Source organism: Rissa tridactyla, chromosome 7, assembly GCF_028500815.1.
Source record: "Rissa tridactyla isolate bRisTri1 chromosome 7, bRisTri1.patW.cur.20221130, whole genome shotgun sequence".
Lineage (NCBI taxonomy): Eukaryota > Metazoa > Chordata > Aves > Charadriiformes > Laridae > Rissa > Rissa tridactyla.
The window spans coordinates 715390-728800 of NC_071472.1; the positions used below are offsets into that span (position 1 = coordinate 715390).

At 44.9% G+C, this 13411-nt stretch overlaps 1 protein-coding gene across 1 annotated transcript in view; it reads left to right on the forward strand.

Annotated features, from left to right (window-relative positions):
* Nucleotides 1-12324, forward strand: part of ACVR1 (activin A receptor type 1) — a 63891-nt gene extending 51567 nt beyond the window's left edge. The window contains exons 8-10 of the mRNA XM_054208596.1: nucleotides 3279-3476; nucleotides 9941-10071; nucleotides 11075-12324. Coding sequence (XP_054064571.1) covers nucleotides 3279-3476; nucleotides 9941-10071; nucleotides 11075-11209 — 464 coding nt within the window. The 3' untranslated portion in view covers nucleotides 11210-12324. The remainder of the gene's footprint in view (nucleotides 1-3278; nucleotides 3477-9940; nucleotides 10072-11074) is intronic.
* Nucleotides 12325-13411: the final 1087 nt, after the last annotated feature.

A 13411-nucleotide genomic window follows, 5' to 3' on the forward strand; every position in this document is an offset into this window, starting at 1 on the left:
GGTCTTGAAAATCTCCAGAGAAGGGGACTCCACACCCTCCCTGGGCAGCCTGTTCCAGTGCTCTGTCACCCTCACCGTAAAGAAGTTTTTCCGTGTATTTGAACGGAACTTCCTATGTTCTAGCTTGTGCCCATTGCCCCTTGTCCTGTCACTGGGAACCATTGAAAAGAGCCTGGCTCCGTCCTCCTTAAACCCACCCTTTAGATACTTGTAAAGATTAATCAGGTCCCCCCTCAACCTTCTCTTCTCCAGGCTAAAGAGTCCCAGCTCTTTCAGCCTTTCCTCATAAGGGAGGTGCTCCAGTCCCATAATCATCTTGGTTGCCCTTGGATGTCTGACAATACTTTTTTTTTTTTTTTTTCTTTTCTCTGAAGACAAGGGAGAAAATAGCTAACTATTGTAGAACAGGTGTGAGATACACACAGGGAAAACATGAAAGCCACGCACCTGGACTTATCAAAATTTGCAGAGAGAATAATAAGTAAAAACTGGAGCAGTAAGTTGAAAATACAAAACTTCAGAAATTTGCTTTTAAATAAACTTGTAGCTCACAGTGAGGAGGGGCAGCGCATAGTGGCATTGACTGACATCACACTAATAAAGTGATATCTGCTACATTGTTTATCTAGAGGCTTCAGATATTTGAGAGATTTTCTGAGAGAGCACAGCAATAAACATTTCCCGGTTAGTTTTTATGGTGGTAAAATAGCTGTTTTTTTAAAAGTGAAGTCCTCAGTTGTGTATCTGACATGTTCTTCATCTGTTCCTTTTCTGTAAAGGAGAGTTACCAAAGAGCTTGTTGCCTCTGTCATATATTCATGCCCTTTTTTCTTGGGGAGCTTTGGCTTTTTTTTTCCTCTGGTCTCTGTCTCTCCTCTGGTCTCCTGCTCTGTTTTTCCAACACATGTGCCATACAAGAGAAAAGGCACTCAGAGCCTGGCAAGTATGAGCAGATGGAAGGATTCACTACAGCTGCCCAGAGCTAAGCTGGACTTGGGTTCTGTCGGTCCCACCAGGTTCTGGACTTGCAACGTACCCGTTAAGAATAGGTGTCAGCTCTGGAAAAAAAGAGGACTAAAATGGTTTTGATGCGTATCTTGTAACTGTCTGTTCTGCCCGCAGCCTGGGTGCAGTGGAGCTTGGTGCTCGGTGCCGTTCAGTCCTGATCCTTCTGGCTGGCACAAGTGCAAGAGCTCGGGGAACTGGCTGTTGTCCTTTGGCCACCGTGCCGGAAACCAGCATCTCCAGCAGCAGCCCAAGCGTCCAGAGCCACAGTTACAAAACTGGCTGTTTCAAATATGTTCTAGCTAAGCAGAAACTGTGTGATAAAGTCCAAGGATGGATGTCAGTCTTGCTTCAGTCTGTCAGCACTGTGGAAAAGTTCTGCCCTTCTAAAGCAATTCACGTGCACGGTGATAGGTCTTAGTTGAGCAACCTTATAGAACAGCAGAATGATGCTTATACACAAAGAAGCCCTCCTCTTACTCCCTCCTTCCCCGTCTATATCGAGTAGTGAATGTCTGCTTGAAATGAGCACGGGCATTTGTAAGGAAGATGCAAAGAATGCTGATAAAACAGATTTGCTCAATTCTTGTTTCCAGCAGATACTCCTGGATACTGGTGAGGATTTTTTGGTGTCTTGAAAACCAATGTGCTTCATCAATTTATTTTCCCCTTGAGCTTTTTCTTTTTTTCTTCCTTTTTAAAGAATTAGTATATTATAGGAAGAGCTTCTCTGGCAAGCAGTTACGGGCCCCTGGTTAAAAGTGCATTGAGATCTCCTGAGGTGAAAAGAAGCTGGAGCAGCGCAGTGTCTGCTGCCGAGCTCTCATAAACTGCGCAGATGCCGCCATGATGAGAACCTGATTACAACACTGTTGTCCCCTGACCCTATTGCAACACTGTCATAGTTTGTAGTGTACGGGATGCTGACTTGCATCCCTCGGCCTTAAACCTTTGACCTGTCAATCCATTGAATCTGTTTTGCCCAGTTTGGATGCACTATTACAGTTTTTATCAAAGTGTTCCCCAAAGTCTTGATGTCTTCAGAGTTTGCTAGGAAATCTGTTTTCTAACCTTTGTTTCCAGTGTGCGAGTTGTTATTGTGGTTTTTTTTAAATATTATAATCCATATGTATTGTATAATATAAATCTGAAGAAATACATAAATGTTTAAGTGTGTGTAAATCTATGTTGTCTGTGTGTGTGTGTGTATATATGACAAAAAATATTTTACTGGGAGAGCAGGCTTTTCAGATTATCTTCTCAGCAGTCATGGGGTTAGCAGATGGTATCTTTCTAGAAGTGCCGTAAGCATTTTCTTAGAAACTTGAAATTACTTGAAGTGCATTTAAATTGTAGGAAAACGTTTTCCAGATTTTTGTTACAGTGAAGTACAGGCTGTTTTTTGGAAAGGAAAAAAAAAATTAATGATCTGGTGGTTAATTTTTTGTGGGACTGAGTTAAAAAGCTTTTTAAGTTTAATATAAAATAAACTCAGGTTAAATGTAAATAGTATATGTTATTCTTACAAGAGCTGTTGAGGGAATTAGGGAGAGTTTGTGTCGTCTTTTCTATTGCTTAGTTATGTCATGCACCTGTTGCTGTTCAATTTGCAGTGCTCTCTGTTTACCATGGCAAAAGGAGTACTCTGTGTGTTTCCAAATTTACAGTAATTTAGTTCCTCACATAATGTTCTTTGCTTAAATGTTTAGTAATTAGTAGAAACCAGGTAGAGTGGTTTTGACTGACTCATTTTAGATCAGCTTGAGGATGTTTATTTTTCAAGCTACTGCAAATACGGTGTTTTTTATTTCCCAGCTTTATTTTTTAACTTGTGTATATCCATCATGCAGTGTTTTTCTTCTCTCTTCCCCGCAGTTCGGATATATCCACCTACCCAAAAGTTCTATAAATAAATTTGAATGCTGTGTAAAATTGTTTTCTTCTAAGTAGCAGATACTTGGCCTTCTGCGTATACGTGCCTAGAGCGCTGGTGACATCCAGTGGCTGCAAAACACTTAATGACAACATTTTGCAACAGTGCAATAACATGCTTAACGGTAATCCCTGAGGAGATAATTGGTCTAAGTCTACGGACACAGTGGCTGTTTTTGATAGCGAGTTTGGAGCTGACCCTGATGGTCTTTGGACAGTTGGGACTCGGCTCCTTTTCCAGAAACTGTCTGATGGGTGTCGCGGCTCACATGGAATTTTAAACATATGCTGCTATAGTTTTAAGGGGACTTAACAGAGATGTGTTTTTTTCTGTCCTTCAGGCCTTGCAGTAATGCACTCCCAAAGCACGAATCAGTTGGATGTGGGGAACAATCCCCGAGTGGGCACCAAACGCTACATGGCTCCAGAAGTCTTGGATGAAACTATCCAGGCAGACTGCTTTGACTCCTATAAAAGGGTCGATATCTGGGCTTTTGGGCTGGTCCTTTGGGAAGTAGCTAGACGCATGGTTAGCAACGGTAAGTATCTGGGACTCCTTTACTTGTTTCTGGAAGAGGTTAAGCAAATGATGATTCATGGCAGAGCATCTGCCACCGGAATGCGTAAGATCCCCAGTAAAATACTGGACCTCCAGAGCATTTTGATTCCTGCCCCTTCGCTGCCTGTGTTGAAGTTGTTGGTGTTTTGGGTACAATGGCTGAGTATTGCTGCTGTTTCTGTTAAGGTAGAGAAGAAAGTCTCCCCTGCTACATCCCTAATTGTGATGAGATACAGTTCATACCCAATAGTTAAAATTTTAGATCATAAAGTCTCTATAAACATTTTCCATGTGTCATTAAACCATAGTAAATACTTTCAGGTGCCTGTTTCTTGTGACAAAATCTAAGGAACAGAAGGAGAATATGTAGGAAGTAAAGAAGTGACGTGATCAGAATTTAGGGAATTTAGGCTTTATCAAGTTAAATGCACTCACAAAGCAGGACTTGGTCAAAGTACGGTTCTGCTTGGGAGAAGTGCCACTGCCCCCTGTTCTGGAGCGCTTGGTGTTTCCTTGGCAAGGGAGTCTGAATTCAGGAATTTAGGCTGGGGATCTGTTGGTGTGATCTCTTGTGCTTGTCAGTTCAGAAGTCCTCTCTGACTTCTGGGCCTTGGGTTGTGCTCTCTGGACCCAAGCAGAGAGAAAAACACAGAAGATGCCCTTCAGGGATGTCTGCAGACACTGGCAGTGATGAATTGTTAATGGTGACGTGTTTAAATCTGGGGAAATTCTGAATCGTCATACACGCTTATCCGCTCTGTGTCTGATCTGTTCCCACTAAATCCAAATCTTGGATTCTCTACCTGACATCAGACAACAGGTTTGTCTTCTTCCCGAGAAAACGACTAGCCATTTGTTTGCTGCAGTTCCTCGGAGCCCGGATGGTAGGCTGAGACCCTGCAGCCCGGGCAGGGCTGGTGCCAGCCGGGTGCCTGCCAGCTGAGGATCCAAGCAGGAGCTTGCTCAAAGGAGGCACAGTCAGAACGGTAGGCAGCAATCAGAGTGGCTCACACCGAAGAACTGAGGAGGCTTTTTTTTGGTGGGGACTGTTGTGAGTCAGCATTTGAGGGAAGATTTCGGAGGAAAGGATTAAGATAGCTTTAGAGATGTTCTCAAAAAGCAGCTGTTGAGAGCCAGGGGAGGAGGGAGCGTGAGTGGCTCTGTGGAGAGCGGAGCAGTGAGTGGGCAGAGCAGGCTGCAGTAAGGCATGGGTGGCACTGAGGGCTTGTGGCAGCTCGGACAGAGTCACCAGAGCCCAGCTCCAGTTAAATACTTAAAGGGTGGGTGTCAGGAGGATGGGGACAGGCTCTTTTCAGTGGTGCCCAGGGACAGGACAAGAGGTAACGGGCACAAACTGGAGCATAGGAAGTTCCACTAAACATGAGGAGGAACTTCTTTACCCTGAGGGTGGCAGAGCCCTGGCACAGGCTGCCCAGAGAGGTGGTGGAGTCTCCAACTCTGGAGACATTCAAAACCTGCCTGGACGCGTGCCTGTGCCACCTGCTGTGGGTGACCCTGCTCTGGCAGGGGGTTGGACTAGATGATCTCCAGAGGGCCCTTCCAACCCTATGATTCTGTGATTCTAGTGGAAGGCACTTGCCTGATGTTAGTTGTCCTGTGTTATCTCCTCTCCATTCCCTGACCCCAGTGCACAGGCAAATGTGCAGCAGCTCTAAAAACAAACAAATATTGTTATTCTATTAAAGTACAGGACTTCTTCTAAATATGAACCTTTTACTTCATGTGTTATCTGTTGGTGCCCAGAATAATTTAACTGCGAGGCAGCTAGTTGTCTCCAGAAACACTGCAGTGAGGCTTGTTGTGAGAAGGCTGCTGGAAGGTGGCATTTCTGAGAAGATTTGCAGACCTTCCAAGCTTGCAGTGAGATTGCCTGGGGCTTGGAGCACCGCCCAAAACCCCCGTCTTCTCTGGGATATGTACAGGGTGCTGAAACAAAGCTGACTTGGAGGTAGCAGAATGCATCAGGTAGGGTCAGGTGGCTAATTTAAGTCTCCTTGTAAGCTGGAGAGCTTGCTGTGATAGCTCTGGGGAGAACCGAAATGGGTGTTTCGCTGTGATAGAGAGAGCAGAGTAATCTGTGCGGGTGGATGGCTGTTTTGGTGCAATGTAACTTGCAGGGTCCGTAGTGAGCAGCTCCTGTCCTGCTGGAAGCCGGTGGCGGTCGTGGGACTGACTGCAGGAGCAGGAGGGCACTTCCATGGGCTTTCTGTGGAGTGGCCGGAGCTGAGCTCGTGGCCTCGCCTGCCTTCTCCTGCCTCTGCCCAAGGAGGCACTTGATGACGAGTGCAGCAGAAGGCATAGGTATTGTTCTGATACAAGGACATGCGTCAGCTGAATCACAGCGTGATGATGATCTTAGGTGAAGGTGTATGTGGCTAATTAGAGAGAGGAAGAGAGCCTTGTGAATGCATGGTGTTAATTTTTCTTACGATGTACTCTGTTTATTGGCAAATGTATGCTGTAGGCTGTTACGAGGACTTGCGTATTGCATTTCCCAATATTTGGGGACCTCTGGGTTGCAGTTCACGTCAGTGTGAGTGCCTTGAGAATTTAAGCTGAACTTCATTGTTTTCAGTGCAGTTTTATATTCTGCACTTTGTCTCGGCAGTCCATGAGCACTGTAGTTCACCAGTTGCCATAATATGATGGGCTTACTGGGCAGGGATTGATGAATTCACCGTGCAAGAGGTGATGCTGCCATGGGACGGGAAGCCAGTGCAGGAGAAGAGGCAGCCGGCCTTCCTCCCGCTGTGCCCAAGGACCCTACTCCTGGCTGGGGGGATGGGACCGGTGCACGGGGGGGTGTACTTACACCTTTTGATAAGTTTTTTTTTTTTTTTTTTTTTTCATTGCCAGTCTCGAGTTTTGAGTAGTTTGTCTGTAGTCTGGCTTGCTGCGGTGCTGTTTTGGAGGCTGGTAATCCTTTGTGGAATATTAGATGTCTTGCTCTCTTTGTATATGAATATATGTTTATACTTATATATGTGTGTGTGTATGCTGTACATAATATATATAAAAATACACACAGTGTTACGTAGTTACCTCTTGCAATGAAATTTCTGTGAAATGGTACCTATTATTTAACTATTCCCGTGCTGAAGTTTTGACACCTGTGTGTCGCTGCAGTAACTGCGGTTCACACAGCTTACCTGAGCTACTTCAGAACTAGTGAGCTCAGGCTGTGCTGGCAGCTTCACCCAGCTGGTGTGGCACTCAGCTCGGACTGCAGACCTACCAACGACGGCAAGTCAGTGCTTCACTAACTTGATTCAGGCTGAGCTCAGTGCCACCATGGAAGCACTTTTCACACTAAACCAGATATGTCATGACATTGGTCATGTCAATAAAGTTTAAGATGTCAGTGATATTAATTTCACGGTACTTATTTCCAGTTGCTCAGTATTTCTGGCTGTTGCTATAAGTTTCCTTGCTTTCCTCCCTTGGTCTGAAGTGGAGTAAGCGTTTCCTCTCAAGTCCAAGCATCGAGCTGTGTGGAAGTTGTTGCTTTGGCAGGTGGTCCCTCAGGTAGCCCTGTGTGACTCGCAGGAAGGCTCTGGCAGAGGGAGGGAGCGTGCTGAGGTGGGGGTGGCACGGTCCTGGGAGCAGGACGGGGGGTACCTTAGGTGGGCTGGAGGCACTTCTCACTTACCTGTGCTGGGCATTTTTGCTGCTCTCCTGTGCCGATGGACACCCGTCGTCTCTCATTCATGGGGTGGAAAAGCAGAGCCTATTCCAGTGAGTCAGCCTAGTTTAGCACTTCAGTTTGTGGAGACTCTGATGTTGTGATCTGACTAATAAGTCTGATATTTTTTAAAATTTTCAAATTGTATTTTTAAATTTTTAAAATGTTTGTTTACTTTGTTTCATTTTAATTTTTTTTAAAAATCTATCTAATGGTCCTCAAGGTGACACAGTGATTCTCAGTACATTTCTGTTGGGGCTTAGTATAAAGAGGAAAGTGTGGAGGAAACTTCTTCACCACAACCAAGAGTACTTGTGTATTGTCTTTGTGCTGTAGCAGGAGCCACTCAGCATTTCTCTCTGTACTTGAAAAATGTGATTTAAGCCCCCAAATCGGTATTTTACTCTCTTTAAATAGAGCGGTGCTGGTTCCTTGTAGAGTGGTAGGTCAGTGCTTTTGAATGTGCTCCCTTCCTTGCAGTGCCTTGCGTCTTTCCTTCCCTGGTACTGGCACTGGCAGTTCTGTTCCTGGTGAAGCTTCACTGTCATTCCCAGAATTGAGATATTGTTCGATTTTAATAGTAACACCAGAAGCTGAAAGATGGTTCCTGCTCAGAGCCACCCTGGTGTGATGGTCATTATATCTGCCAGACTGTGTCTGTGCTTGGGTCTCTGCGTACTCTTGCTTTGCCCCAGCAGTTAGATTCGTGCATGCATAGGACAAGCTGACGTTAAAGTAGCAAGGAATAAAGGTGAAGAAAACGCTACTGTGTGTGTGAGTTCTAGTTGATTTGAGTAGCAAAAAGCCAGCAACCCCAGGGGACAAAAAAATACAATGTATTGTAAATTTCAGAAGTCATCTTAAAACTGTGCAGAAAGCGGCGAGCTATGGGTCGTGCTGTCGGATGTAGGGTGTCCTCTTGGCGGGTGGCGCGCAAGGGGAGCGTGCCACAGGTCAGTGACAGCTCTGCCAGCGGAGCCGTGTGGGCTAGAGGTTGCGATGGCTTGCTGGCACCACTGAGGGGCTGCTGGGAGCCAGCGGTGGTCCCCTGGGGGCCGCAATGCTTGGCTGGGGTAGCTCAGGGTACTCGAGTCACGCTATTGGAGTAAAGGCGAGACCCGCTTCATCTATTTGTTACTATATGTCTTATCTGAAACAGCCAGTTATATACCCTATACTTTGGAAAGACCACATGAAAATAGTAAATTAGAGCCAGGCTCTCTCTCTCTTAGTGATAAAGGTCATCTGTAATACCCTAATGACCCTGGAAATGTTTTCAGAGCCATATGATGTAGCTCCGGAGCTCTGCATTTGACTCCTGTAAAGCCACCGCTTTATCTGAAATGGAAGCATAGGCAATGTGGATACGCAGGAGGCTTTTTGTATTCTTGAGCTCTCACAATAAACTTGAGTCTGTGTTCTGAGAGGAGCAGGAGGAGTGTGAAAACAGGAGTTCAGCCCTGTAGGTGATGGTTGGCATGTGCAATTATGAATTGCTGGAAGGAGGAGGGTGGGTGATGCTTCTTTACGCAGCACGTAGTATTGTCTGTTGTCCTTCTGCATCCGGGTCGGAACACCGCAGGGCAAACCCTGCAGTCTGCTAGTTACTCTGTTAAGCTGACTCGCTTGGGCAGCCAGATCTTTGAACCGCCCTGCTATTTTCTACGGGAGCTGTACTTTCCTGAAGACTATTCCTCATTTCGACTAGCCGTCACAGATAAGGATTTATGGGTTTTTAGAGAGGATCTATGGGATTTTGATCTTCCTCTACAGCAGTACAAGAAAACTAAATCCCAACCACTGTAGCAAAGTTTGAGAACCTCTTTTCAACTTCAGTATATCCCAAGCAACAGAAATTCTCCTGGATTTCATGTACGCCTGACTGTGGGACAGCTGCCAGTCTGCTAAAAAGCAGTTTTAAGATTGTTCTGCCCATGTTTCTACTGGACATAGAGGGCCTCATTGGCTCGGGGTTCTTCCAAGCTGCTGACCCAAACGCCTTGCCTTTTGAATGCCGCTTTTTAAATTGGCTTCATAAGAAAGCTGAGCTCCCTATAGATCATTTGAGCTTAGTGCGCTGATGAAACAGCAGTGCTGCATGCGTGCCTTAGAGAGTAGGCAAAAGGCTTTTTAGCCTGCCAGCTTTATGGAAGCTGGGTGACAAGTTGCGAGAGCATACACATCAACTCATTTTTCAATGCAGAATCCTGGAAAATGCATACAGGCACTGGGTGCCGCAGGCCCTCAGGTGTTTGGCTTTGGGATGGCATGTGCCATCTGTAGATGCTGACGTGCTTATTGGACTCTTTCAGGAATCGTAGAGCCATGCAAAGCGTGTGGTAAGCCTGCTAAAAACCACAATGCAGACCTTAAATATTTTGCATTTGCTAGTAAAAATCCCAATTTTGTGGTAGTCAGTAAGACTCCATGCATTATAAAAGATGGCCTTTTGGCAAGTAAACTTATTTCTCATCATTTCATCTCAAGCATCTGCAAAATAGAGTTTGTACTTGGTGGAATTGTAATGTGAGCCAATTAATTAACATTTTGGGTAGAAAAAGCTGTTCTATGATAATAAGTGCTGTTCTGTTGTTTGACGGCTGCTTGACACTGTGGTGTTAACTCTTAAAAGACTTTTGTGCCTCTTAGACGGCTAGGTCACCCCTTCTCTCTTTCTGTGCAGAAAAGCTGTTGCATTGACCAGTCGTTAAATAATGTCTCTCTTGTTTGTGTCCCACTAGGTATTGTGGAAGACTATAAACCACCATTTTATGACCTGGTTCCAAACGATCCCAGTTTTGAAGACATGAGAAAAGTGGTCTGTGTGGATCAGCAAAGGCCGAACATTCCCAACAGATGGTTCTCAGACCCTGTAAGTGGGAGTGCCTGGGGGTTTGCAAGAGATACGAGCTGACCCTTCTTCTTTTGGAAGTTGCTGTCAGTTAGCACTTAAAATTGAAATGATCCCAGTGCTACTTGTTGGGAGCGTTACCTGTACAGATTTCAGAGGCATGCTGGTGTAGGTCTGTATCTTGGAGCAGGAAGAAAAAGCCATAAGCAAACTTAGGACTCTTAAGCCTGAGCTATTCACAGATTAGCTTTTTAGTAGCGTGATTTAACAATAACTGTTTTAAAGCTGCTTTTTCTGTATTGTTATAGGTAGCCTGTCTAGGCCTTTATTGTAAGGTAGCCCGTGTAGGCCTTTCTGTGGCTTAAAAGCGTGCAGATTCAGAGCAGAATAAGCGATAAGGGACTGTTGTTCCTTTTGAAAGGCTAGTGCTGAAGTTTATTTTTCAACTTCAGAATCATTGTGGACTCTCCAGGTTGACCAGCTGTTTTGTTGCTCGTTACCGGAGCTGCGGAGGCCGGTTTGAGTCTGTAGGGCTGGCTGGGGCCAGCAAGGACGAGAGGTTTTGGCTGCAGAGCTGTGACCTGTGCACCAGCCAGCTGGGGATCCCAGCTGTTTAAAGCTGCGCTGGACAAGATGAAATCGCAGACAGAATGTCTCTACCTTCTCTGGCTTCCTTCACTGATCTTGCAGGAGTCGGTTTTGTTGGAAAGAGATTCTGTAGAGTGTTTTCTTAATTAGAAAAACAAAACTCCATTTGTTTAAAACTATGCTAGCTTGTCGCTCCAGTCAGCCCATCATCTCGTTATCCTCTTGGTTTAACCAATTTATCAAACTTGGAGTTTTTTCCCAATACATGAAAGCTGTCTGTTTGATAGATAGCAGTAAACTCTCTGTAGACTCTGAAAATTGAGTATTAATAAGGCAATCAAACCTTACTGCGTTAGTGCTTAACCCGATGTAGTGCTTTCTTGGCTTGTGATTTTGTGTACTTATGTGCGTGTTTCGTTTCTTATTCTTTTCCCAGACATTAACATCTCTTGCCAAGTTGATGAAAGAATGCTGGTATCAAAATCCATCAGCAAGACTAACAGCCCTGCGAATCAAAAAGACTTTGACCAAAATTGATAATTCCTTAGATAAACTGAAAGCTGACTGTTGACCTTCTTCTCGTGGTGCTCTCCTGGTGGGAAGGCATTTCTCTGGTTCAGAAGTAATCTGGCCAGACGGTTGATACGATTGGTCCCCATGTGGCTACTTAGAGAGGCAGAAGTTCTTACCAAGCCATCAGTTTGGGAGACATCGGACTTTGCTCCGTGACTACGACGGGCATTTCACAAATGGTCAAGCTATAAGGACTCACGCTGGATGTACTGTTGCAAAGGTAGTGGCCTGAAGGAAGACAGAGAAATCCTAAGACAAGATCAGGGCATTAAATAATGGCTTTGAACAGCTTTTTTCTTTTTTTTTTTTTTTTAATTCTCCTAATCACTCCCAGGGTGAACACATGGAAGTGGTAAATTTTAATCAGCAATATTGCCTGTGCTTCTCTTCTTTATTGCACTAGGAATTCTTTGCATTCCTTACTTGCACTGTCACTGTTAATTTTAATGACATGACTTGCCAAAAAGATGATTGGCTGTATACTACATTGATCTATGCCTGAATAATAGGAAATGAATTTGGTAAACTGAAAATGTAACTGTCAGATTTTAGCTGCATTTTACATGTGTACTGATGTTTACAATAATGCTGAACATTAGGAATTTCTCGTTTATACAAAACTTGCAAATTATTTATTACTAGTGCACTTGCCAGTTTTTTAAACTGTAAAATAAGTGCATAAAGTTAAAGCTTATTTTTATGTGGCCTCTTTCATGATTTCTTACACAGATGTTTTTGTAACACAATATAACCTGAAACATAAATTGTTTTCTGTATTATCATATGACAACTCGATAGTCACATTTTAAGTGCTTCACATTTGTAGGTGTGTGGTCTGTAACATATTTTCAGTTCAAATACGGAACATATATATAGCCATTACCCACATGACGTTGTGTCTAGTATCTTACTGATCTAGAAAAGGAAAGCAGTGGAGGAATTAACTAGAACTTTAGGTCATGAATGCTGTGGGGAAAATGCATTTTATTTCTTCTAAGCTATATAATATGCATTTAAACTCTGCCAGAAAAATAACTATTTTGTTTTAATCTACTTTTTCTATTTAGTAGTTATTTGTATAAATTAAATAGAATGTTTTCAAGTCAAACCAAAGAGTGTTTTAGTTCTCTTACTGCCCTTAGTACCCAAGGTGTATGGTGCGGCCGGGCGTCCCTGCAGGCGTGCACTCGCAGGTGCCCAGCGCTGGCCCGGCTCGGTGCTGGGTGGAACACGAGGGGCTGAGGCTGTTTTCCCTGTTCTGAACTGGATCCCGAAATAGTACAGCGGGAGCTGGTGTCCTCTCTGGACATGACATCAGCCATGTCCATGCAGACCTACAGTGTGTAGAGGAAGCGCCAGGGCCCGCAGCCTTGGAAAAGAGCTCCTTTATTCCTGGGCCTGAAACCCTCCGGGTAATCTCAGGACCTGGGTAGCAATGAGCCATTTGGTCGTGTGTCCTCGCTGGGGAAAACACTTCTCTGGGGTTCCCTTCTGTGCTTTAAGTCCGCCAGATTCTCCTTTTTCCCTGTATCTTTTCCTTCTCAGCCCCAGTCTTCCGTGTCCCGCTCCAGCCAAGCGCCTCTCTTCTTCTACAGCCCAGCGCAGAGACGGCTGGGCTTGCGGGGTGGGCACTGCCCGGGGCTAAGAGACTGCGTGGTGCAGCACCTCTGCAGAGCAGACTGAAGTCATACCAGTTGCGAGGTCTCCTCATTATACTTGACGAGAATCTGAGCAGATCAGTGCTGCAAAAAAACGTAGGAAAAGCAGGATCTGATTAGTTTTTAGTATTAGTTTTTAATAGGAATTCAAAGGCTCAGGTGCCTGAATGCATTCTGGTTTGCTTTGAACTGGTTTGTTGATGTGATGCGTGCTGGGCCAGCTGGTAAATAACTGCTGCCGGGGAGGGACAGTATTTCAGCAGTGACCGCGGTGAATCACTCCGCTGGGCTGAAGGTGCTGTGTGCATGGAGGTAACTGGTGACAGACACAACGGCAGAGTCAGCAGCGATGTTAGCGATCATTTTCTGATATCAAGTACTGCCTGAAGATCTTTAGTTCTAGGTGCCTGGCACACGCACGTATGTACTTCTGTCACATGTATTTATATGATGGAACAGGCATCGGTATTTAAAACAAATGGGAAGTGAGGCATGCTGCTTGCGGAGGTGCCAGGCTGCTGCGGTGCTCGGAGATGAGGACA